This window comes from Mesoplodon bidens, assembly GCF_964165515.1.
Source record: "Mesoplodon bidens genome assembly, chromosome: 12".
In the NCBI taxonomy this organism is placed as follows: domain Eukaryota; kingdom Metazoa; phylum Chordata; class Mammalia; order Artiodactyla; family Ziphiidae; genus Mesoplodon; species Mesoplodon bidens.
The window spans coordinates 79,401,046-79,426,253 of NC_138168.1; the positions used below are offsets into that span (position 1 = coordinate 79,401,046).

At 45.0% G+C, this 25,208-nt stretch overlaps 1 protein-coding gene across 3 annotated transcripts; it reads right to left on the bottom strand.

The window, feature by feature from the left end:
* Positions 1-473: 473 nt before the first annotated feature.
* On the bottom strand, positions 474-25,208 carry ZBTB2 (zinc finger and BTB domain containing 2). 3 transcript variants are annotated; one of them, XM_081251055.1, is made up of 3 exons: positions 24,931-25,208; positions 10,187-10,371; positions 474-3,230 (listed from the first exon to the last, which is right to left on the bottom strand). In XM_081251055.1, the coding sequence occupies exons 2-3, from the start codon at positions 10,357-10,359 to the stop codon at positions 1,859-1,861; spliced, it is 1,545 nt and encodes a 514-aa protein (XP_081107181.1). In that variant the 5' UTR covers positions 10,360-10,371; positions 24,931-25,208; the 3' UTR covers positions 474-1,858. The 3 variants fall into 3 exon arrangements, with proteins under 3 accessions (XP_081107181.1, XP_081107182.1, XP_081107183.1); XM_081251056.1 differs by lacking the exon at positions 24,931-25,208 and adding an exon at positions 24,387-24,904; XM_081251057.1 differs by lacking the exon at positions 24,931-25,208 and adding an exon at positions 3,646-3,762 and having other exon boundaries at positions 10,187-10,269.

Consider the following 25,208-nt stretch of genomic DNA (forward strand, 5'->3'; position numbering starts at 1 on the left):
TTTCAGGTTCTTGGAACGTATCCCCTGAAGATAAGTGGGGACTACTGTAGTTTTTTTAAAAAAGCTGAAATTGGTAGAAACCTCTTAATATTTAATAATCTAGGTTTATGTAGCCTGTATTTGTGTCATCTTTAGGCAAACACCTTAGCCTCTTTCTTACCTCCTTGTAAAACAAAGTTGGATAAGACAATATCTAGACCCATTCGTGGTCAAACCCTGATTCTTCATAGCATCTTCTTATATTGTGGACTCGTTTGATTCTCACAGTCTTATGATCCAATGCAGTTATTGTCTTCATTTTACAAATAGAGACAGTACCACTCAGGGTAGGGGAATTGCCCAAAGTTCAACAGACAGAGAGAGAAGGAGACACAGCAAGAAATTGACTCTTGGGGCAATGCTGTCTACTTGGCCTTCCTGCATCTTTTTGGGTAGACAAAGTAATGCATAGATAAAACCATGTACCCATTTAGTCAAATGTTTATTCAATGAAAGTATGTATAAAAACTTACAAATCTGAGAACTCAACTATACATGAGATAGGATGACGGGATATTCAGTTTTTAACATATACGTACAGCACAGTTATTAACTGTTCTTCCCTTTCCCCTTCGGTCCTTATTTCTGGCTCCTGTTTTATCCTGTGAGACTGGCCTAAAGGAAGATTAATGGACAACTTTTACTGCTTTCAGGCCGATGGAGGACATTTCAGTGTTTAAAAAAAAAAAAAAACTGGAGACTAAACATTAAAATTAAATTTTTTTCCCAAACAGCAGTTAAGTGTTTTGTCCTGATTTCTCTTTGCCATTTTTGATGCTTCAATGAATGTTGCCAGTAAACTATTAGCATTAACATTTAAACTCATTAAAGTTGCTACAGCTGCTCACAAGTTTCCCTGTAAGATGCATATTCCTGTTATCTTTTCCCACATATACACACTGATTTAAAAGCAGCTGACTGGTGCTAAAAACAAATTTACCACTGGCAACTGCTAGAATGGCATGTTGTTTTCTATTCAGAAAGACAATCTATAGAACAGTACTTTCAAATCTGATTTTTAAAACTGACAAATTTGTCAGAAACTAAAACACAGTATTTTGTTGTTGTTCAACTTTGAAAGAAGCCAGCAATTAGATAAGGCATTTGCATTAATTCACCTGTTTACATCAAGTATCCACACATTTTCTCTTCCAAACACACAAACTCACAGCTTGTCATGTTTTATCCAACAATGAAGATTGCCATCACATTATTACTTTTTCTCTTTTGTGTTTTGTTCAAGTAGATTTCTTAGCTAATAATTTTTCTTAACTGGACATAATCTCAAAGGATGCATTCTGAAATAAGACCTCTGGAGGATAAATACTAAGAACGTTTTCTTGGGATTTAAAGTTTCCCCACACCTCTAGATTTTGCATAGTACAGAGCCCCACTGTATCTCTAAGCAGCATGCTGTATTTTCAGACATTGTCTTTCTGAGAAGGAAGACTTATTACCCAGGGAGTCATAATTTTAGCTTACCAAATTGCATTCGAATTGTTTTGTTTTGTTCTATACCATTCATTAGTTCCAAGTATGCTTTTAAATCATCCAAAACTTCTCGAAGTCTATTTGAGCTTATAAGTACTACTGACCATTATCTTTCCAATATCCCCTGAATTAAAGTAAATATGTTCCAGGTTTATAATGCACAAAGCCTTTACGGAGGAGGGGGGGCTGGGGACGGGTCAGGGGGAGGGGGAGGGAGGGGCGGGGGCCTGTTTGTATCATGCCATGGAGAACGAGAGTTCTGAGTTGGGGGAAGGGAAGAAAGATAGTCTTTGTAAAAATGACAGTTTTTTAAAAAGATAAGTAACATTCAGTCTAACAACACTGTTTCTTGTTCCTTTTTGATGGAAGCTAACACTGGGCGGTCGGGCTCCGTCACTTCAGAGTCCCCACTGCCCAGGAGAATGGACCGCCCTTCGTCTAGGGCGAAAACGTCTGAGTTCTGGTTTTGGCATGAATGTTTAACAACCTCATTGGGAGTTGAGAACGTTTTGTCACACAGGTTGCATTTGTAGGGTTTGTTCGTCTGTACCAACATGTTGTCCATCTGACTGCCTTCCTCAAAGGTGCAGAGTTCCAGGGTCTGTTTGTCCACCATGGTGTACGTGTCGATGCTCTGGTTGAGGCACACGTGCCGGGCAGCCTGGTTGGCCCTGCAGAAGCTCTTGTCACACGTGCTGCATTTGAAAGGCTTCCCGGTGTGTATGTACATGTGCTCCCTCCAGTGGCTCTTCTGGATGAACTTGCGACCGCAGATCGTGCACTCGTACTTGCGCCTCTTGACCTCCCTCTCCTGGTCCGCCTGCTCCAGGTTGTCAATGTCCGCGATGTCTGAGGGCGGTGGCGTCTCCGAGTGCGGCTGCCCGTCGATTATGGGCGAGTCCGAGATGTGCCGCAGCTCGCTGTCGCTGATCATCCCCGCTTCTGGCACCTCCATGGCGTCTTTTCCTAGGTCCGCCGTGTTGCTGCAGAGGGACAGGGGCACGCGGCTCTCTCCGGGCTGGCTGGCTGTGAAGGGGACCCCCGTGTGAATCTGGAGGTGCTCCCGCAAACTGCTCCGGAGCGTGAAGCGCCGCCCGCACAGGTGGCAGGCGTAGTACTTGGGGAAGCTCCCGTTCCTCTTCATGATGCTCGGCTTGACGTGGGCTATGGTGAGGGGCGCGGGCTGCTCGTCCGAGGAAGAGGCTTCCAGATTGGTCTCCTCCCCTGGGGGCGGGGGAGGAACAGGAGTGGAGACGAGGTCGGGCGACAGTGAGGTCTGCAGCGGGTCCGAGGGGGTCATGTGTGTCCGATTCACCTGGGTCAGATTCGAGGGCAGCTGGGAGAGCTGGGAGGCCTCAGGCACCTGCTCCTGGCTCATCCTGGACGTCTGTGGCCGTGGCTCTCGGCCAAGTTTTTCCGGCGCTGAAGCAATCTTGGTGGCTTGTCTCAACTGATGATCTGCAATCTGAATGCCATACAAGGAAGACGCCAGCGGAAAAACCTGGTCAGGATGAGAAAAGGCTCCTTGACTGGCCAGGCTGGCCTCCTGGATCAGCGGGTAAGCGTGGAGAAACTTGATCCCCTGCTCTAAGCGCACCGGGTCGATCAGCTGAGGTGCCATCTTCCCCGTGTACATCAGATGCAGGAGGTAGCTGAAGATGTCGGGCTGGATGTCAGTGGGTTTCAAACGGACACACTCACTGAAAGAAACAGGTAAAAAACAAGTCTGTGAGTGAACGTCAATTCATGACTCAAATGACAACATAAAGCCTGGGGGAAAAACCCGGTACTTACAAAGGCAAATGAAACAAGACCATCTCACATATATCTTACTGTTCATTTCATGAACTAGAACACTGGAACCTATATAATTTAACTCTAATCCTATTAAGAACAGAGAGAAATACAGTAAAGATATTTTAAAGGACCGAGAAAGGAAAATTCATGTTAAACCAATGTGGTATCTTAACTCATAGACTCTTGAAGCAGTTTTTCTCCTAGTAATCTACGTAAAATTATATCATATATAAAAAAACTTTGTGTTTTATGGAGATGATCCATTGCTTTCTATCTCAGAGTGGACTGTGACCCAGTAGATGGTTAAGAACCACTGACCTGCAGATCTTTTAGCTAAATGTCTAGGACTCTGTATTGATCCAGTGCCATCCAGAGCTCAGCAGGTCTTTCAAGGTAAGAGTCAAACAATATAACATGGGGGCGCTGGACTAGTGCCTAAGAGCAAGACAACAAAAGTGAGAAAAAGGAAAACCTCATCCTACCCCTGCTCTGCAACACTCTGCTCTCTCCAGCATGAGGATGGAGAGCTGTAGAGCTGGGAAGAACAGGAAAGGCAAACCACATTCTAGCTCGAATGGAGCCAGATCACTGCCCCAGCATTGCTAGACTGCATGAAAAGCAGCTCCGGGACAACTCAGTTCCTTATCAAACGTAATCATCCTCATCATTAGAACTGTAGCTGGGATTTTTTTTTTAATTGTTTCTAATATTCTCCAGTTATCTTTTAAAAAATTAATAATTATTTACTGGCTGCTTTGGGTCTTCATTGCTACGCGTGGGCTTTCTCTAGTTGCGGTGCACGGGCTTCTCATTGCGGTGGCTTCTCTTGTTGTGGAGCACGGGCTCTAGGTGCGTGGGCTTCAGTAGTTGCAGCACATGGGCTCAACAGTTGTGGCTTGCAGGCTCTAGAGCACAGGCTCAGTAGCTGTGGGGCACGGGCTTAGTTGCTCCGCGGCATAGGGGATCTTCCCGGACCTGGGATCGAACCTGTGTCCCCTGCATCGGCAGGCGGATTCTTAACCACTGCGCCACCAGGGATGTCCCTGCAGCTGGGATTTATAGGCATTTTCTCATTTAATTGCCATTAATTCTCAGTTTACAGATAAGGAGTTAAGGTTCAAAGGGCTTTATACCTTGCTCAATATCAGAGTTAGTAAGCAATGGAACTGGGATTTAAATTTCAGTCTAACTCCTAAGCCAAAGCACCAAGATTCTTTGGAGCATTAAGACAACCCTGTGTAGTATATGAGGCAGATCTGATTATTCCCATCTGACAGACATAGAAACTGAGGTCCCCCAAAGTTAAATGATTTATCTGAGGTAGCTAAAGCAGTTGTGGCAAAATTGATTTTATAACTTTTAGACTTTAGTGTTTGCATCATCCCAGAAACAGCATTATGATTCAAGCAGCAATAATATAAAGGTCCCAAGAACTCTCCGTGGGCCACTAGGGAAACTCTAATGCATCATTATAAATCAGTGAGATGTATATCTACATATTATGAGGGGGCTTCCCTGGTGGCGCAGTGGTTGAGAGCCCGCCTGCCGATGCAGGGGACATGGGTTCGTGTCCTGGTCCGGGAAGATCCCACGTGCCGCGGAGCAGCTGGGCCCGTGAGCCATGGCCGCTGAGCCTGCGCGACCGGAGGCTGTGCTCCGCAACGGGAGAGGCCACAGCAGTGAGAGGCCCGCGTACCACACACATAAAAAAAAAAAAAATAATAATACATATTATGAGGTATGTGCGCTATCACATACTGAGTGAATATATTCTATAGACAGTGCATTTTTTTAAAGTATTTTAAAAAAAATTATTTATTTAATGTGTTTATTTTTGGCCGTGTTGGGTCTTTGTTGCTGTGCGCGGGCTTTTCTCTAGTTGCGGCGAGCGGGGGCTAACTCTTCATCGTGGTGCGTGGGCTTCTCATTGCAGTGGCTTCTCTTGTTGTGGAGCACGGGCTCTAGGCACCCGGGCTTCAGGAGTTGTAGCACGAGGGCTCAGTAGTTGTGGCTCGCGGTCTCTAGAGCGCAGGCTCAGTAGTTGTGGCACACGGGCTTAGTTGCTCCACGGCATGTGGGATCTTCCCAGACCAGGGCTTGAACCCGTGTCCCCTGCATTGGCCGGCGGATTCTTAACCACTGCGCCACCAGGGAAGCAGGACAGTGCATTTTTTAAGTTTAAAGACACCTTCCTTGAATGCCTTTAGAATTTATAATCATTTTTGATTATACCACTTATTACTATTATGATTTACTATTACTATTAAGCTATTTATCTTATTAACAAATATTTTCCAATATGCTAAAATAGTATCAGTATATTCTGCTCTTCTAAATTTAATATTTTATTCTGTTAAAAAAAGGGGGTAAAGTGACTTTAATAGCAATTTGTGACAAAATAGATTGGAATAATTACTGCATCACTATCAATGTGTGTATATTTCAACATGACTGCATACAAATAATTGTGTGGGAAATGTTTGACTATAAAGTATGGGAGCCAAAGAATAAAGATCAAGCCTAAAAACCAGCACCCCTTTGACGGTATAAAGAGGAAGAGTTTATGTCACTCTGTTTTTAAAAAAGACACACAGATCATTCATGTCTGTATTGGGAGTCTTTTTATAGTCCTTTAAGTTATTTATATTCCTTTAAATAGGAATGCAAATGCAGGTGGTCCTCCCTTTAAGCACAAGCTAAGTGCCCACAATATTATGTGTATACTAGAACATATTTAGATGCTTTAGGGAAATTCCATATTCAAAATAAAGCTGCAGGGATTAGGTGTGGTGAAGAATACTTTCATAATGTAAGCAATCAACTCCAGATTGAAGTAGTGGGGATCTTTCCAGGGCCAGGCAAAGGCCTATTTAACCAGGAAGCCACAGGCCTTCAGAGATGCAAATCACCCCAGGAGACTATAGGGCACCTTTTGTTCTGTGGGTAGGAATGCTCCTCCAGGCAGGAGGAGGGGAGAGGGAGCCCCCCTGCCCCCAGGGCAAAGAAGAGGGAAGGGTAGAAATCCAAAGCAAGGCTATATTTTTCAGCATCCACGAGAGGTAAATACAAAGCAGGGCTATATTTTTCAGCATCCATGAGACGTAAATCCAAAGCGGGGCCCCTTTCCAGAAAAACTGTTGTACGTTTTATAATTTCCCCTTATTTGTTATTGTATAGGTTGTCCTCTGTCTACCGACTGTGAATGGAGGTGACTGGACAGTAAATCTCTCAAATTTTAAAGAACTTCATGCAGTTTCTGATGGCAAAGAAGGGATGGGGCTGGGGAGGCCCTGTTCACACTTCAGCCAGGCTTAGAGGGAGAAGGAAGGACTCCAGGGGCCGCAGAGCTGGTGAGGAGTCCCCAGGGAGAGGAAAGCGGCGTGTCCCTGGGGTCTACTGCAAGTGCCCAGGGCTCTGGGAGGTTTCCAGACACCCATTTATCCTGGTTTGTTCTTTTTTTTTTTTTTTTTTTTTCTTTTCTTAAAGCAGAAGCACATAGACACATTCAAGGTACTTCAGAAGTTATTTTAAAAAACTCCTTAGGGGGGCTTCCCTGGTGGCGCAGTGGTTGAGAGTCCACCTGCCAATGCAGGGGACATGGGTTTGAGCCCTGGTCTGGGAGGGTCTTGCATGCCGCGGAGCGGCTGGGCCCGTGAGCCATGGCCGCTGAGCCTGCGTATCCGGAGCCTGTGCTCCGCAATGGGAAAGGCCGCAACAGTGAGAGGCCCGCGTACCGAAGGAAAAAAAAAAAAAAAGCTCCTTAGGGCTTCCCTGGTAGCGCAGTGGTTGAGTGGTTGGGAGTCCACCTGCCAATGCAGGGGACATGGGTTCGAGCCCTGGTCCGGGAGGGTCTTGCATGCTGCGGAACAACTGGGCCTGTGAGCCACAACTACTGAGCGCGCGCCCTAGAGCCCGCGAGCCTGGAGCCCGTGCTCTGCAGCAGGAGAGGCCACCGCAAGAAGAGGCCTGCGCACCGCAGCGAGGAGTGGCCACCCGCTCGCCGCAACTGGAGAGAGCCCGTGTGCAGCAACGAAGACCCAGCGCAGCCAAAAAAAAAAGAAAAAAAGTTATCAACCAATTAAAAAAACCCCAAAAAACTCCTTATGTCACGTTCCAGCCATTGCTGTCCTTGACGGCTGTCCCTCCCAGTCCGCCAGACCTCCTGTCGATTCGCTCAAGCTCGCTCTGGGCCACTCTGGTCATTTCCAAGTGCTCTGGGAAGGACACAGCTCTCTACAATATGCTTACACCTAAGTGGTTTGATTTGCCGATGTCTGTGACGTAACACTTTTATGAAGGAAAAATATAGTTTTAGCACAGCTACAAGCCCTTCCTGTAAACTTTCACAGTCATTTACATTTTAAATCTTTCCTTCACTAGACCCTTCAAGTAAGTTGGGCTTAAAGAACTTTGAAAGTAAGGCTTTAAAAATAACGTTAGATGTTGTCAGAGGTTGTACTTAGCAAGGCCTGTCTCTGTTTTGTTTTTGAGAGCTCCAAGTCTGCAGTGCTACATGATTTAAAACATTCACTTAGAGTAGTGTCCATAAGACAGAGACATCTAGTGGTAACTGCAGACATAAAACACTCTCTTAAGTGTGAAAAAACTGTATTCTTGGTCTCTCTCTACAGTAGCCAGCGGTTAAAAGCATGGCTCTGGTCTTTGTGCAGTATTCTCCTCTCACCAGAGGTGGTCAAGGCCTCAGGCAGCCCAAAGGGCACTGCCAGCTCTGGGGCAATAACACACTGTTGCTCAAACTTGGGGCTCCACTCTGCACCAATATCACATTCCTTTGTTAGAAAGGTATCTGCTTACTGTTCTACACTTAAGTTTCCTGCATCTATTTAAAACTCATTACATTATATTCTTTTATTCCTCAAAATGAAAACCTGTCCCTTTGCAAGACAATTTAATTCATTGCGTAGAGACTTCCAGTGCCTATTAGCTGTGATGTCTCTGACAATGAAGGAAACAGGAGCATCCTTAGTGTCCCAAGATAAAGCAAGCTCCGCCTGCCATTAATCCTACTAATCCCCCATTCTGCTCCTCTAGACATTTATCAAGTGACTATTATGCACAAATCCCCGAACTATAGGCTGCAACTGTTCAAAAACATTTGTAAAACCCAGTCTCTGCCCTCAAGCATCTTACAAATGAGGAGGGGCGGTAAGTATGCAGATAACAACAACAAAGGGAAAATATGTTGCTCTTACAAAACGGCATAAATAAAGTGCTATTGAGAGAGGAAGAGACTGCTTTTGATCATTTGGGCTCCCTTGATTGTTGGGGGGGCGGAGGTCACGGAAGAGGTGATATGTAAACTAGGACTCAGGGAGTGGGCAAAAGGCCAGCAAAGTGTGGTCCAGGTGGGCGTGAGGTCGGAGAGAGGCTGGAAGGAGGTCAGGCTTCATGCCTGCAGGGCCTTGAAAGACACAATGAGGAATCTGTGTGCTATTTTGATGTGTGATGGGTGTCCTCTAGGTTTCCAATCAAAGGAGTAACACAATCTGGTAGGTTTCGGATCAAAGGCACACTCCAATCAAAGCAATGCTTAGGAATATTAATCTGACAGTAACGTGGAAAATGATTAGGAAATGGAAGTGAGAAGGGAAGGAAAGAACTAATGTGAGAGGTAATTATGAAGAAAACATGATTTGGGTGCCGACGGGATACGATTTTAGAGAGATTTTTAGTATGGCTTACTTGAAGAGAAAAAAAATAGGGAAGTCAGAAGGGACTTCAGGGAAGACTTAATTCAGTTTTAGACATGCAAAATGAGATAAAAGAGGATATTCAATTCTAGATGTCCAGCAGGCAGCCTGTGGCCTTGGGAAATAGAGTTCTGGAGACAGAGAAAGATCAAGCCCAGAGCTGTCAACTGGTTTCCAGCAGAGGCAAGATCCAGGAAAAGATGAGCGCCCATCAGGAGAGGCAGAGAGAAAGCAGCGTGGAGACCCCACTCACCAAAACTGCAGGAGGCGCCTGTGGAGAAGGCAGAAAAACAAGGGGGATTCAGAGTCATCAAAATGCAGGTGACAAGCCTTCCGAAGGAAGAAAACAGTCGCAAATGCTGCAGGGGACAAGGACAACAGAGACTGGGAGGAGGCAGTGATTCTGATGAGGAGGCGACCTTGGAAAAATGATGCCAGTGGAGCGACGGGTGGAAACCACAGTGCCAACGGAGAGGAAGAGTGTGGGATGAGGAGAGGAGAAGCAAGGCCATAGGTCATCCTTTGTAGAACTTTCACAGTGAAACAAAGGAAAAGCAGCACCATCACGCAGGTAGACAGCGGTGTCACGGAAGGGCTGAGCCTTCACAGGCTTGGGGATGGCAGTGGGGGTACAAGTATAAAATGAAAAGTACAGAATGAAAACTGCAGGGTAGGATCTGGGAGCATAAGGGCAGGAGGAAGATTGTTTTCCTTAGACAATCAGGGGCCCTTTTCTCCACGACAGAGAGATGGGAAGAAAAAGACTGTGCGAAGATAAGGAGATTGAGACATTTTAAGAGAGAAAAGAAGGAAACTGTGGGAATTCATGCCGCCAAGCTTCTCATTAGGAGACTAGGATAAATACTCAAAGTCTGGGGGAGAGCCGGGACGGGGCCGGAGGAGTGAGAGGAAGCTGCCTTCGTAGTGGACCCGACCCTGCCGATCCTGACTGTGTCGGTGACCCCCAGCATGGCTACTTGGAGGTGGAGGGGCTGCTCGGGGCAAGTGAGGTGATGAGGGACTGGGAACCCAGGGAGAGGCAGCGAGACCCCCGGTCGTGATGAGGGCAAAGAGCATGTTCATGGGAAGGAGGGCCACGGAAGTGCAGAGTCTACAGTCATTAGATTATTATCAACCACGTTAGTTACCTGGTCTGATGGACAAACAACATCTTAAAGTAATTGGAGAATGAAGCAAGAACTGATTTGTGTGCCTTGAAGTACACATCGCCGATGGCAACCGTGCAGTCACACAGGAAACCAAACTCGCGCTGAGCGTTTAACTGCTGCAGAAGAATAAGTCCATGGTTGGCCAAATCCATTTTTTAAAAAATCTGCAAAGCAAACAATTTGGTTTTAAGAAAGACGATTCACAAATAAGTAATGTCTTTAGAGTCACCAATAGTAATGGTCCCGGCTAATAGGTCAGGCACTGCTAGAAATGTTGCATAAATTCACTCAGTCTTCACAACAGCCCTGTGACGTAGCTCTGTTGTTACTCCCATTTTACAGATGATGAAATTTACGGTGAATTCGGGGATTGCGTGCTTTGCCCAAGTTTATACAGATGGTAAGTGGAGAAACCAGGAAATGGACCTGAGCAGTCAGCCCGCCAGACAGCAAACATTCTTTTGTCATTGAGTCTAAGATTCCAAACGCAAATTCTAATGATCCATCAGAAGTTGTCCAACCTTCCAGAGAGAGAAGTAAATTAAGGTGCTGGGGTGTAGCCACAGCAGGGTAGGGCCAAGATCTCACCAAGTCTGGACGATCCTCCAGCTCCTGCCGTGTGGACAGGGCTGCCGCTGGCAGGGCTATAATAACCCTACGTGGTTACTCCTCCAGGGTGAGGGCTCAGGATGGGTCGTCTTCTCCATCTTTTGTGGAGGAGGAAATGGGCTTCGAGAGGTGCGAGTAGTTAGCCTGGCCCATCTGGCCAGAAGGTGGGGGGAGTCAAAATTTAAATCTGAATGCCCTGACTCCAAGGTTCTAACGTCTTTATTCTTCACACTTCACTCCAGCAAACCACGTGGCCTCAATCTATTTGTAGTAGGGGAACTGCCTCTGGGGGAGCCAGTGTATCAAATCAGTAAACTCCTGATGTGCTCCTTCCCACAGGCAAACAGCATTTATAAAAGCCCAGCACACAAATATCAACATTATACTTAACAGTATACTTAATGGGGAGAGAGAGCGAATGCTTTCGCCTTAAGATTGAGAACAACGCAAGGATGTCCATTCTCACTATTCAATATAGTACTGGATATTCTAGTTAGAGCAATAAAGCAAGAAAGGAAATAAAAGGCATACTGAGAGGAAAGGAAGAAATAAAACTGTCCCTGTTTGCGGATGACATGACTTTTATATACACAGAAAATCCCAAGGTATCTACGAAACCTCCTGGAATTATTAAATGACTTTGGCCACGCCACAGGATACAAGATAAACATATAAAAACCAATTGTAGGGCTTCCATGGTGGTGCAGTGGTTAAGACTCCACCTGCCAACGCAGGGGACACAGGTTCGACCCCTGGTCCGGGAAGGTCCCACATGCCGCGCAGCAGCAAAGACCCAACGCAGCCAAAAATAAACAAACAAACAAACAAACCCAATTGTAATTCTATATACTAACACTGAACACGTGGACAGTGAAATTAGAAATATGTCATTTATAATCACACAAAAAATGAAATACATAGATGTAAATCTAACAAAACACGTATAGGACTTGTATACTGAAAACTACAAAATGCTGGTGAAAGAAATCAAAGATCTAAATAAATGAAGAGACATACTGTATTTATGTTTAGGAACACATAATATAAATCAATTTTTTCTAAATTGATATATGGGTTTGATATAATTCTTTTCAAAATCCCAGCAAGATTTTCTTTGTAGATACAGATGAGAATATTCTAAAATGTTTATGCAAAGGCAAAGAAACTAGCATAGCTGAAACAGTTCTTAGAAAGAGTAATAAAGCGGGAGGAATCAGTCTATCCAATTTCGAGATGTATGATATAGCTACAGTATTCAAGGCTGTATGGTACTGACAGAGGGATAAACACACAGATCAATGGAATAGAATAGAGAAACCCACATAAATATGTAGAGTAGATTTTTGACAAAGGCACAAAAATAATTCAGTGGAGAAAGAACAGTTTTCAACAAATGGTGCTGGATCAGTTGGACTTCCATAGACAAAAAAAAAAAAAAAAAAGGAAAAGGAAAAAAGAAAAAGAACTTTGATCTCATATCTTATATAAAAATTAACTCAAAATGCATCACAGACTTAAATGTAGAACACCAAAACTATAATTTTTTGGGAAAAAAATGGGATAAAATTTTAGAGAATCTAGGATTCATCCAAAGTACTAACCATAAAAGGAGAAATTGATAAATTGTACTTCATAAAAATTAAAAATTTTTGTTCTGAGGAAGACCCTGGTGAGAGGATGAAAAGACAAGCTAAAAGGTAGGAGAAAAAAATGTGATAAAGGACTAGTATCTAGAATATATAAAGAATTCTCAAAAGTCAACAGTACAAAAACAATCGGATTAGAAACCTAATGGGCAAAATACTTAAGTGAGGATATGCAGATGGCAAACAAACTCATGAAAAGACAGTTCAATAGCGATTAGGGAAAAGCAGATTAAAACCACAGTGAGATTCACCACATGCCTAGCAGGGTGGCCAAATATAAAAGAACAACAATCAAGTGCCGGCAAGGATGCAGAGAAATGGACTGCTCATGCCATTGCTGGTGGGAAGGTGAAACGGTGCAGCCGCTCTGGAAAAGTAAGCAGTTTCTTTAAAAATTAAATATGTAGTAACTACCATACTACCCAGCAATTTTACACATGGACGTTTATCCCAGAGAAATGAAAACTTAGGTTCACACAAAAATCTGCACCTGTATATCCACAGCAGCTTTATTCCTCAGTTATAAACCAGAAGTGCCCCAGATGCCTTTCGATGGCTGAACAGTTAAACAACGTGGTATGCCCAAACCACAGGAAACTACTCAGCCTTAAGACGAAACGAACTACAGAAACAGGCAACAACCTGGGTGAATTATGTCCCCAAAGGTTACATACTGTATGATTCCATTTACATGACATTCTTGAAAATTACAGAAGTAGAGAACAGATTAGTGGCGGAGGGGCGAGGCGAGAGGACGGCAGTGATGCTTGGCTGTAGAAGGGCAACAGGAGGGAGCCCTGTGGTGACAGAAACGTTCTGCAGCTCAACGGTGTCAATGTCAATACCCTGGTTGTGATGGAGCAGAATTTTGCAAGATGTTTCCATTAGAGGAAACTGGGTAAAGGGTACATGAGCTCTTTCTGTATTATTTCTTGTGACTGCATGGAAATCTACAGTTATCTCAAAATAAAACGTTAAAAAAGAAAGGCCCATCACACATTAATTAATTAGATTAAAAATGGATCACCACGATGCTTAACTTCAGAATCGACTGTGGAGAAAGCATTACCAGTAAGCTTAAAAACAAAAATAGAAACAGAAACACATCGATTCTTACTCAGCTGGTGCTTAACTCCTCACCCTCTTTCCTGTTCTAGGGTTAGGGTTAGGTTCTGGGGATGATCTGGCAGATACAGAAATGGACAAGTGTGCCCTAAAATAAATGAACCAAGTGGAATGATACTTTAAGAGACTGATCTGGTCACAAAGCAAGACTCCAGAATGTTAAGTATTATGTTTTCTACCAAGAGCTATATCCAAGCATGAGAAGCAGGAGAGCCATCCCTGTTTGCAGGAGTTTGAGTGTGAAGAGACCTGGACTGTAGTCTTGCTTGCAGGTGAACGTCAGTGGCGTGGATTGGGAACTGAGTTCCCAGTGTTTTCTGCGTATGTCAGAGAAGGCGAAAGCATGAAGACCAGGAAGGAGAGACAGGGACATTGCCAGGTGGCAAAGTAACCGGGATGACTAAGAAATATCGCTCTCATCTGACCTCCACCAGGATATAACTTTAGAAACTTGCCTTCAAGGCTGTTCTCTGAAAAAGTGCCAGAACACTTCCTTTCCCATCTTACTAACTTGCCTTTCTCTACAAAAAGTATAATACCTATATGTCATTCATGTACTTTCACACTGACTTGAGCTATTTGAGGTCTTGCTAACCACATTTTACAAAAGAGGAATCAGGCTTAGAGAAGTCAGGTAGCTTGCCCAAGATTATAGAATCCCTAAGAACAAGAAGTAGGGTTTAAACTGGGGTTCATTTGATTTTTTGGAACACACTACGTACAAATATGTCTGTTTAAAATTAATAGGGGATTTTTTATGGCTACTTTAAAGTGTATATACCTGTTATAAGAGATTCAAATATTATGGACACACAATAGTGTCCATCCACCCCACCCATTTCCCCACACTCTGGCCAACACTGGGTATTATCACTTTTTAAAGAATTTTTGCCAATATCACTTTTTACCTTCTATGGATTTAATGATGAACTGAAGTATATTTTTATGTCCTCTTGCTTCTCTTCATGAGCTTTGCCCATTTTCTATCAGGTTATTTGTTCTTTTTTCTTATCAATCTGTAAAACCCTTTGGATATAAAGAAAACGAGCCCTTTGTCACATATGTTGCTAATATTTTTCTCTCTTTTGTTTTAGAGAGATTTTTGACATATAAAATTTTCATCAAATTTATCAATATTTTATAGGACGATTTTGAGGTTTGGGGTTTTTACATGAACGGATATATATCATCTCTTCGATTTAGCAAAATGTATGGCTCCCCCCTTGTTCCAAAACGGACTAACGTTAAGTATCTTATTCAGATCATAAGAATAAAACTATGATAAAACTGCAAAATGTTTATTTTTAAAGAGGGTCTACTAGTTATTTTAGGATCTCAATTTAGGGGCATCTAGAATAGGAAATGAACTGAATGTGCCTTTCAAATACAGAAGGCAGAACACATGTCCGGTGTCTCTGAAAAGTGGAAAAACCAAATGAAAGGAGAAACAAAGAAAATGTGTCATATGTTCATATTTCACATGGGGGGAAAATCCCATACAGATCAATTTTTAAAAATCTTCTTTACTCTAGAGACCAAAAAGCCTTTCTCAGTGGGAAAAAGAAAAACCACCCCCTAGATTCTCACATATATGAATGAACCTGAGAAAACGGGGTAAGAGGGTAGAGGGAGGAGAGGGTACCCGGCTTGGAGCATCTCAGGGAGCTCCTGCCCCACCCCCATCCAGCTGACAGTACTGCCCTTTCCTCAATCTTCTTTCCTTATCACGGCCCCCTTCATAATCATTTCCATGAGGCTTTCCTTGCACAGTGCTGCGTAGATTGAGGATGCAGCAACTTCATGGGCTGGCTGTGCTCCAGGCTACCCCCCTTGAGGAAATGGACATCTGCTCTTCTCACAGCCATCGACTGCTCACCCAACCACATTGCTGCTGCCCGCCAGCACTGAAATGGCCCTGCACTGCCCACCAAAGTCACTGATGGCCTCTTGCTCCCCAGCCCAATGGAAGAGCAGCTTATTCGACCTCTCTGCGGCATTTAATACCCTTCTTCCTGCTCCATAAATATTCGGGCCCTGCTTCCAGGCCACCGCACTTTGGTTTTCGTCTCACCTCTGGCTATTCTATTTTAATCCCCATCAAGATTCCTCTTTTGCTCCTCTGCATTTGGTCCACAGCCCACTTCTCACTCTGCAGACTCTCTGTGGTGATCTGGTCCACTCTCACTTGGCTGCCCCAAAGGAACCCTAAATTCAGTCTAGGCAAAACAACTCAGATCCCAAAGGGACAATAAAAGCGATCGACACAAACCTGTTCCATCTGTATCCCCAGCTCAGTGCATGGCTCCATCATCTACCCCTCGACCAAGCCAGGAACCCCGACTCCCCTTTCAGGCCTCTACCTCTCACTCCCCATATGCCACCCATGTGCCACCAATTTAAACTCTTTGTCCCACCCCACGCCTTAACTCTACCTCCCTACTCATCTCCCCGTTTCCAGCTCTAGCCTCTCCAACCTATCCGTATGGAACAGCTAGAACCATCTCTTCAAGGGAAAATCTGATGTTACCATCCTGCTGAAAATCCTCCTCTTGTTTGCCCACCACCTTCGGGATGAAACCCAGATTCCTCAACATGGCTTACAGGTGACCTCACCGCTGCTCACTCTGCATTCCGTACTCTAGTGCTAATTTAAACTATTGGTTTTCAGACTTCTGGGCTGCCAAGACCTACTAAAAACAAACCAAGCAACCTTGAAACTGGGGGTCCAACAGAGTGTGCTCCCTCTTTATTTTGAAAGAAAAGACATAAAATATTTACATACCTGCTAGGAATGGAGAGCTTTTCAACATAAAAAGGTAGACAGGACATAACGTCAGAATATACTTCTAGAGGAAGGACAGTGGCACTATATTCAACAGATGGAAAAAATTTTTTTCTAATGCAAAAAAAATTGCAACATCAAGTTTTACTTTATGACATTAAGTTGTGCCTAATTGTTTTCTTGATACAAGACTGTCCGTTTGGTGGTCTTTACCAAGTGATCAACAAGTGTCCCACTGTTCTGAAGTCCAGGCACGATCACAAATCCAGTTTTATCTGAGTATATTGACGATAAGGAAGACAGAATGATGTATTTCACTCACTTGGGAAATTCTGGGTGAACTGACATAAACTGCAGTTTTCTTTGCCCAGAAAATGTCCTGAATGCCCAGGCCGTTCTTGGGCTCCTAACAGAACATAACACTCACTGCTCAGGGGCCTCCCTCTCAAAGCTGAGCAGCTCAGCAACCTGATTTCTACTCACATGGTCAGGAGACGGGGCCTGTTTGAACTGGGCCTTGGAACTTCTGTGCAGGACCTTTGAATGTGCCACTTGCAGAGGGACCACCACTGACCGCCTGCCCCTCCCCCCAGCTCTACTTGTCCTTTGCAAAATTTCCCTGACCTTCAAGACTGGAGGGTCTTCTTACCTCCAGAGCCTCTGTGAACCTGCCTGATGCTTCTGGAAAGCCAGCATTGAGTGCTACTTTTCATTTATTACTTTATCCCATGTGCCTAAGCATACTGTCTGAGGTTCAATATTTGTTAAATAAATTAAAAACTACATGTTTAGAGAGGAGAAGAGTGTTGAGTTCCCATCATCGGTTGGCCCCTGACTAGTTGGGTGATTTGGGGGTAAAAGTTCAGTTTCTGTTTTTCCTAGATTAACTCCAAAATTCTCATCAATTTAATGTGTGCTATATTTTGGAAGGACTTTTCAATTTTAAAATGTCACCTTGTGTTTCTTCATGCTAATAATTATGTTCTTAATAGTGCTTCATAGTTTATAATAACCCTTCACACACATCATTTAATCCTGGTCAATACCATGGTATATTGTCTTCTTACTATTTGTTTCATTATTAATTATAACAATAACCACAGCATTAATAATAAATGACCACTTATGTGTCAAGGATTAATTAGCCTTTTTCCAGAAGAAATTTAGACTTAGGGAAGTTAAGTAACTTGCCCACATGCAGAGCTAGCTCTTAAGAAGCAGACCTGGGAAGTGGTCATGCACATCATGAGAGCTTTCTAAGGTGCCAGGGGCAGTGGATACAAGTATGAAGAATACACAGAGTTCAAGGGTATAATCAAATAAGTACACAGATTTCTAATAGCCAACTCTGATAAGAACTATCAAAGAAAAACATAAGGAACTATGAGGTCATAAAACTAGGGTCTAATTTGGGGATTGTGGGTCAGGGAAGGGGTTTGTGAAGAAATACAAGTTAAGCAGATATTTAAAGAACGAGAAGAGTTAACTGGGCAAAGGTAGAGTATTCCAGGCTGAGGGATCGGCATTTGCAAAGGCCTTAAGACAGGAGGGAACAAGATGCCATTGAGGAACTAAAAGAAGGTCAATGTGGCTGAAGGGCAAAGAGCCAGAGAAGAATGAGGCAGGTGAAGCTGAAGACTCAGGTTTTGTTAAGGATTCTGGTCCATATCTTAAGAGCAGAGCAGTGAGGAGCTCCCAAAGGGGGTTTGAAGAAAGGTGACATGACAAGATGTGTACGATATAAATATCATTCTGAGCTGATCTACATGATCAGATGGCTGTAGCTGAAGGGCCAACCAAATAGGGGATGGTGGCAAAGAGGTGGGCAAGGGGAGGCCTGTTAGAAGTGGTTGAGAGGGGAGGTCTTCCGGTGGTCTACAAGAGAGATGACAGATCGTGTGGTGGCGATGAAGATGGGAGGGAGATGGACAGAATTTGAAAAACAGAAGATAAAAAAATCAGCGGAACTGGTTGTTGGTGGATTCAATGGAGGAGGGTGGGGGAGATTAAGGTGTCCTAGGTAACCCCCAGATTTCTAACTGGTGTAACTGGATAGAGCATGGGGCTCCCCCCGGTGGAGGCAAAAACCCAGTTTTGTGGGGGAAGATCATGAGGTTCGGTCCAGACACGTTGGGATTGAGATGCTTTTGAGACATGCCAGGTAGGGATATAGGGTACTTTTCGGTCAGTAATGTTGGTCTGGAACTCCGAAGTCTTGTCTGTAATTTATGTCAGAGAGTCTTTGGAGAAGCCAGGTGTGTCTGACTCTAGCAGTCACATCCTTAAATCATTACATGATAGTTCAAAGAGGTTAAAACTGTAAACTAACGGGAGTCCACTGAACCCTGGTCTTCTGGGTGTACATTTCACGCTCCTTCCACGACACTACCTTGCTCTACAGGTCATTCCTAAAAGTTCTTACCAGTCGTAGTCACAGAGGGCCAACAAACTGACATAAAACTGAAGACCTATATAAAGCCCCCACCCATTCAACACTATAAATGGAACGTAAAAAAAAAAAAAATCATTTGTCTCTCCTAAATCAGAATAGTGAGCAGAGAGGAACTGAAGACAAGTAGAGATAAAGAGGGGAGTCAATTCTTAAAAGTGAGATTTCACAGAATGCCTTTTTATGTACGTGTAGGTGTACAAAGTGGCTTTTTTCTTAAGCAAATTCAGAGACTGTAAGACATAGCATGCTGAAATAAATTAAAAACACTTTCCAAAGCCAAATACAAATAATCATTTATATTATTTAATGCTTTGGGTTTTGTCTTCACCACTGTATCACTCTGAAAATGGGATACTACCTAGATGTCGAGTGCTTTCAGCTGCCATCACATAGCACACGGTGGGCTGATCCTTAAGTAAATTACTCATCTTTTGGAGGAACAGCTGAATGGGACGAATGTAATCACATTATATTTTGACAACCCAAGTTCCTCCTTCATTTTTGGTATAAGAACAGGAGACCAAAACAGCTTTTGGGAATTGATGATTCACTTTTTAAAGATAATAGCCCTTCTAAGATACTAAATACCACTTAGATTACCCATTTCAAGGGCACTAGAAGGGTCCTCTGGAGTCCTCGATTTTATTTAAGTGAAACATAAATGAATATTGTAATGCACAGGACACCTCAGTAATAGAAAAAGCACTACCCACAAGTAAGATTGATTCTTTCAAGTAGTTTAGACCACTTACCAGGAGGAAAAAACTGCTTTTTCAATGAGTATTATTAATAATTAATATTTGAGGGCCTATAAAGTAAACTTGAATGAGGCTGGTTGTTTGAATTTTAATATATTTTAAAACCGTGTTTCAAGGCTAGGAAATATATTTAGTTGTGATGATAGGCTGACATATTTTTTTTAACCTTTCTTTAGTCAATCCTCCCCATAGTAATTAGGAAAAGGAGGGACATACACTTACCAGTGGCACTTATTCTGACTTTGGAAAGCATTGCATTTGTAAAAGATTTCTTTTTAATTGTATTTTGCTTAAGTTAACATTAAAATTAGTTTTTAGTTTCTGAGTATAAGTTGAGGTCAGAAGGAAGGTGTTCAGGGATAGTTCAGATGTCAAGGAGAAGCAGGTCAGAGATTTATGGCTAAAAAGAGTTGATATTAAAGTGATAATCTGAAAGGTATTATGCTACAACCAACTTTAAGGAAATTTAGATGTGGATGTGACCACACAGCAAAATTTAAAACCTAATCTAATTTGTTTCTAATAACCCTCCAAAGTAGTGATTGCCTTCCTTTTTCATATGTTGTATGATGATGATTAAAATTAATCTGAAGAAAACATAATCACCTATAGGTGTAGCTCCATGTATGCCAGAGAGGAGCTCCAAATATATTTTAACTCAAAGTCTTAACTGACTAATTCACTTCAATATTTTATTTCAGGGTTCTCACACTTTTTGATATTAGGACACCTTCACACTCTTTACAATTACTGATGATATCAAGAGCTTTTGTTTATATGGAATATAACTATTGATATTTATATTAGAAATTAAAACTGAGAAATTTAAAAACATTTATTAGTTCAGTTAGACATAGCAATAATAAGCCTGTTGCATGTTAATATAAATAACACATTTTTGTGAAAAAAAATATCTTCCAAAATAACAAAAACATAGTGAAGTGGCATCTTTTTATATTTTTACAAATCTCTTTGATAGAAGACAACTGGATTCTGCATTCACCCTGCTTCTCCATTTACTCTGCTGTGGTGTCTGTTTTGGTTGAGTATTAAAGAAAATCTAGTCACCCACATACACAGTTAAAAAAAAAAGCAAGCATTTAAATAGACTTTTCAGGTAATTGTGGATATTCTTCTTTGATATTACACCAAAACTTGACAAGTGGTAGTTTCTTAAAGGTTAGTTGTGCGATCTAAAAGTTCTATACATCAATGAATGAAATTTACCTGCTCTATTACAGTAAAATTCATTGCTGTCTCTTACACTTTGAATGGATCATTTACCCATTCATGACTTTTAACACTGTCCATTGGTTATTTGGAAAATGTCAGCTCATTGAGTTATGCAGATCCTCCCAATGTTGACACATTTGGTCAACAGTGAAAAAGGCCAGTAACATCTTAGTATCATTATGAAAATAGCTTTGACCTTATGGAACCCTGAAAGGGTCGTGGGGATTCACAAGGGACCGTAGACCACACTTAGACAATCCCTGTTCAGAATCACTCTGGGGACATGGAGAATCTAACTGACTAGGTGGGGCATAGAAGAACGTGTGTACACTTTGAAATTGTTCTCACATTATTTTGAAGTTCACCCATGCTTCATGCAGAACTTAGGGGTGCACAATATTTAAAGAAACTGTACACGAAAGCCTCTTGTAAAGTAAAAGATTTGTTTGATAAGTACTTAACCAGATACAGTAAAATGTTTTACAAATTCCTATCTTTGCACACGGAGCTTTCTTGATGTGAGAATGTCACATGATGCAAACCTCATGCATGTGAGCTGGGGATTCTGTGTTTGAGCATAAATACCAGCCTCAAACTTGCCTAAAGTCTTCACCGCCTTGGCCAGCCAACTCCTTGTAAGTGTTCTTTCTGTGGCTACTGACTGCGTCAAGGGCATATCAGCACTGTAAAACACTACCTTATTTACTATGGATTCAAAGTAATATTTAAGTTTAATTTGTTAATAAAAATTATAACCTACTTGAGCATAAAAAAGGTTAAGAAGTATTCTTGACCTAATGCTTAGAATGCTAAATTTTTTTTTCTTCAGGGGAAAAAAAATTCTCAATTCCCTTTTTGGTTTTCAGGGTCATGCTTTGTGACCCAAGGATCACAAGGAAGTAGGAAAAGTGACAAATGCCCTTTTGTCAGGTGTATTTTGAAATTTATGGTAAAGTCTCCAGCTGACCAGCAGTTCCTCCCTTACTGTGATGGCCTGGCGCTACACTACTTGCCCAAAGTCTCAAAAGTTACTTCACAGAAAGGTGAGTGGGTCTAGGGATGAAGCAACAAGCCACAGATAAGAAATGGTAGGAGAGTCTCCCAACTCCAAAGAAGTTGATCCCAAGCCAACGCCATAGGTCAGCCTTAGACATCTCCTTCACTTCCCACCTCTATGTTGGTGATTCTCAAGCTGGGGAAAAAGCATATCCCCTTACACAGGGACATGTATCTTCTTGGAGGAACTGGGGTAAATGCAATTTTATATAATTTCATAAAATTTTTATATCACAAAAGTGCAGATTTTGGAGGATAGTGCAAAGTTCATATTAACCATTAAGATAAAAAAGAAACTGTCAGGGCTTTTATTCTATGACCTAATACATCTAGTGTTTATTCTCTGCTGCTGGAGTATTCCACTGGAAGAGTTGGTGGAACACCGTTTATTTACATCCTCTCTGAAGAGAAGCTTTGAAACTGGCAAGTAAGCAGCTGGACTGTACAGCAAAGCTTTAGGGGTGGTTTATCTGCCATCCTGTAACAGGGTTCCTCCACTGTTGACTATCTGTGGCACCGATACCACTGGTATGCCACTTCTTGTACTTTGAGATCTGGTGATGGTTTCAACACAGGTCAAGTCTTTGTCTAGAAAATAAACTTATACAAACCACACATTTATTAAGTGGGAAACGCCCAGTTTACAGGAATGTATTATTAGTCGTAAACTTTCTTCTTCAAAATTACTTTTTTTTTTTTTTTTTTTTTTTTTTTTTTTCTTTTTGCGGTATGTGGGCCTCTCACTGCTGTGGCCTCTCCCATTGCGGAGCACAGGCTCCGGACGCGCAGGCTCAGCGGCCATGGCTCACGGGCCCAGCCGCTCCGCGGCATGTGGGATCCTCCCAGACCGGGGCACGAACCCGCGTCCCCTGCATCGGCAGGCGGACTCTCAACCACTGCGCCACCAGGGAGGCCCCCAAAATTACTTTTAACAGTTTGAAAATGCCCTGGACACACACCAAGATCACTCAGAATGCAAAATAAAAATTTCCTTTAACAATTAATTTTGGCTTGTAATAAATCAGAGAAATGAGGGTTTAAAATGTCTTAATTCTGATTTCCTAATAAAATCTCAGGCCCCTCAGACTAAAATGCTCGTGATACTTACACCCTGCTCCAGTGACCCATTAGGAGTCAACATAGAGGGTCGGTCCTAGGAAGGACTGGGCGGCCTGTTTAAGGAAACCCAGAGCACCTTGGAATTCTGCTTGAGCCCGTGACTCCGATCTTTTTAATACTTTATTTTACTAAAACAATAACCTATGAAAATGAATAGACCTGAGACTCACACGCCAAGGGGGCCCATTGTACGATGAAGAGCTAAGGAACACCGCAAACTGGGGGCGGGGCAACGAGCCTGGGTTATTTCCCTACGGCATAATTAGCAGTTCAGCAGTTGAAGTTCTCGCAGTAAATGGCGTAGCAATAACTACATTTTCACTCTGCCCAACCACTTTCTTGCCCGCTCTGCTACCCCTGCCTTCTTCTTTACTGCCCTCTTAATTCACTACCAGCTAAAAGGGACAAAAACCTCGCTTCCTAAGCACCTTTTGCATTACCACTTCCTTTGCAGCCTTGTGTAAAAATGAATGGTTTGGGGGTTTCGCTACACCGAGAAAACGGCCCCGGGGAGCAGCCTCCGCGCCCCAGCCTCCCCTCCGCGGAGCCCTACACGGGTGCGAGGGCCGCATCAGCCGGGAGCGCGGCTCGGAGGCCGGCCCCAAGGCCAAACAGCCAGCAACCACAGCGCAGCTCCGGGCTAGCCTCGGCCTTACCGGAGGCATAGATCGCCCGTGGAGCGGAAGCTCGAAGCCGCCGCTCAGCGCGCCCACCCCCGCGGCACGGGCGGGGTCCCGCGTTTCCCCCCACCCCCTGCCAGAAAGCGGCTCAACGGCCGCCCACTCAGCCTAGTCCCGCCAGCCTCGCCCCGCCCCGCCCCGCCACAAGGGGCGGGCGCCGGGACGGGGGTGGGGCCAGGCGCCGCGCACCCCGGCCCCGCCCCCATCCTTGAGGGGCTGAGGGGAGAGGAGGAGCTACGCACTCGGGCCGCGCCGCACGCTCTCCGCTTTCCTCAGTCCCGCGTGCGCGCGCGCGCTCGCCCAAGTCCCGCGGAGTTTAACACAATGCCGACGCCTACGCCGTGCGCAACGCCCCGGCCGGCGCAACAGCTCCGGCGCCGGGGGCGGGGTGGTGGCCAGACAGGGCGAGGGGAAGAGCGCGCGCGAGAGCGGGAGACAGCGCGAGACCCGAGGAGGCCGGAAGCGCGCGTGCGCGCCCCCGCCCGCGAGCGGGGAGGCGGAGCCGCAGCAGGAGCGGCAGCAGCTGTAGGAGCCGCTGCAGCTGGGAGAAGCGCCAGAGAGGCCGGGCCTGCTCCGGTCGGACCGGATCCCTCCCCTCCCCCTCCCTCTCCGCTCCCCTCCCCCAAACCCACTTCCGCAGCTCGCAGCCTTGCCGCCGAAGAAGCAGCGGCGGTAGCAGCAGGAGGCGGCGGCGAGGCGATTACGGAAGGATTACGCACCTGACGGGCCGGCCTCTTGGGGCTCCAGCGCGGGACGCTCACCGGCCGCCGCCGCTCGGGACGCGCTTCGCGGTGGCGGCGGGAAGGGAGGGACCGGCGACGGGGAACGGAACGCGAATCGCCCCCCTCCCCTTTCTCCCTCCCTCCCTCCCTCCTCCGCTCCGCCGACCGCCCTCTCGGCTTCCGTCCCCTCCCCCTCGCGCAAAGCCCCGGATGGAGCCGCCGCCGACTCGCCGCCGCCTGGCTCCGGGGGATGGTTTTGTCAGGCGGCCAGAGCCCCGGCGCCAGGCGCAGCCGCCCCCGCCCCTGCGGGGCGCCCGTGCCCTCGCTTCCCAGAACCGGGTCCCCGTGTGGTCCGGGCCCTCCGCCTGCCTTCAGCTGAAGCCCCGGGACTGGGTTCATTCGTCTTCTTTGTTGCCACCGTCGCTGCCGGAACCGTTTGAGAGCTCCGGTGGCCCCCGCTCCCCCCTTCGCTTTCCCTGAGCCCGGGCCGGGGGCGGCACGTGGGCACCGGCCCCGGGAGGCGGAGGCGGTGCGCGCTTACCTGTCGCCGGTGCTGCTGCGGCGGGGGGTGTGGAGGAGGCACCGCTGGGCAGCCTTGGCCGTGCTCTCCCCGCCGCCGCCGCCGCCTCTGCCTCTCGCTGCTGCTGCTGCTGCTGCTGCCGCCGCGGTCGGTGTCTCCGGCGCGGCGGCGGCGGCGGCGGCGGGGCTTTTCCTGTCCGGTTACGTTAAGGTCACATGACCGAGAGAGCGGAGCGACTAGTGCAAAGAGGCTGAGAGCGGCTCCCGCCGGGGGGGAGAGGCGGCGAGAGAGCTGTGGCG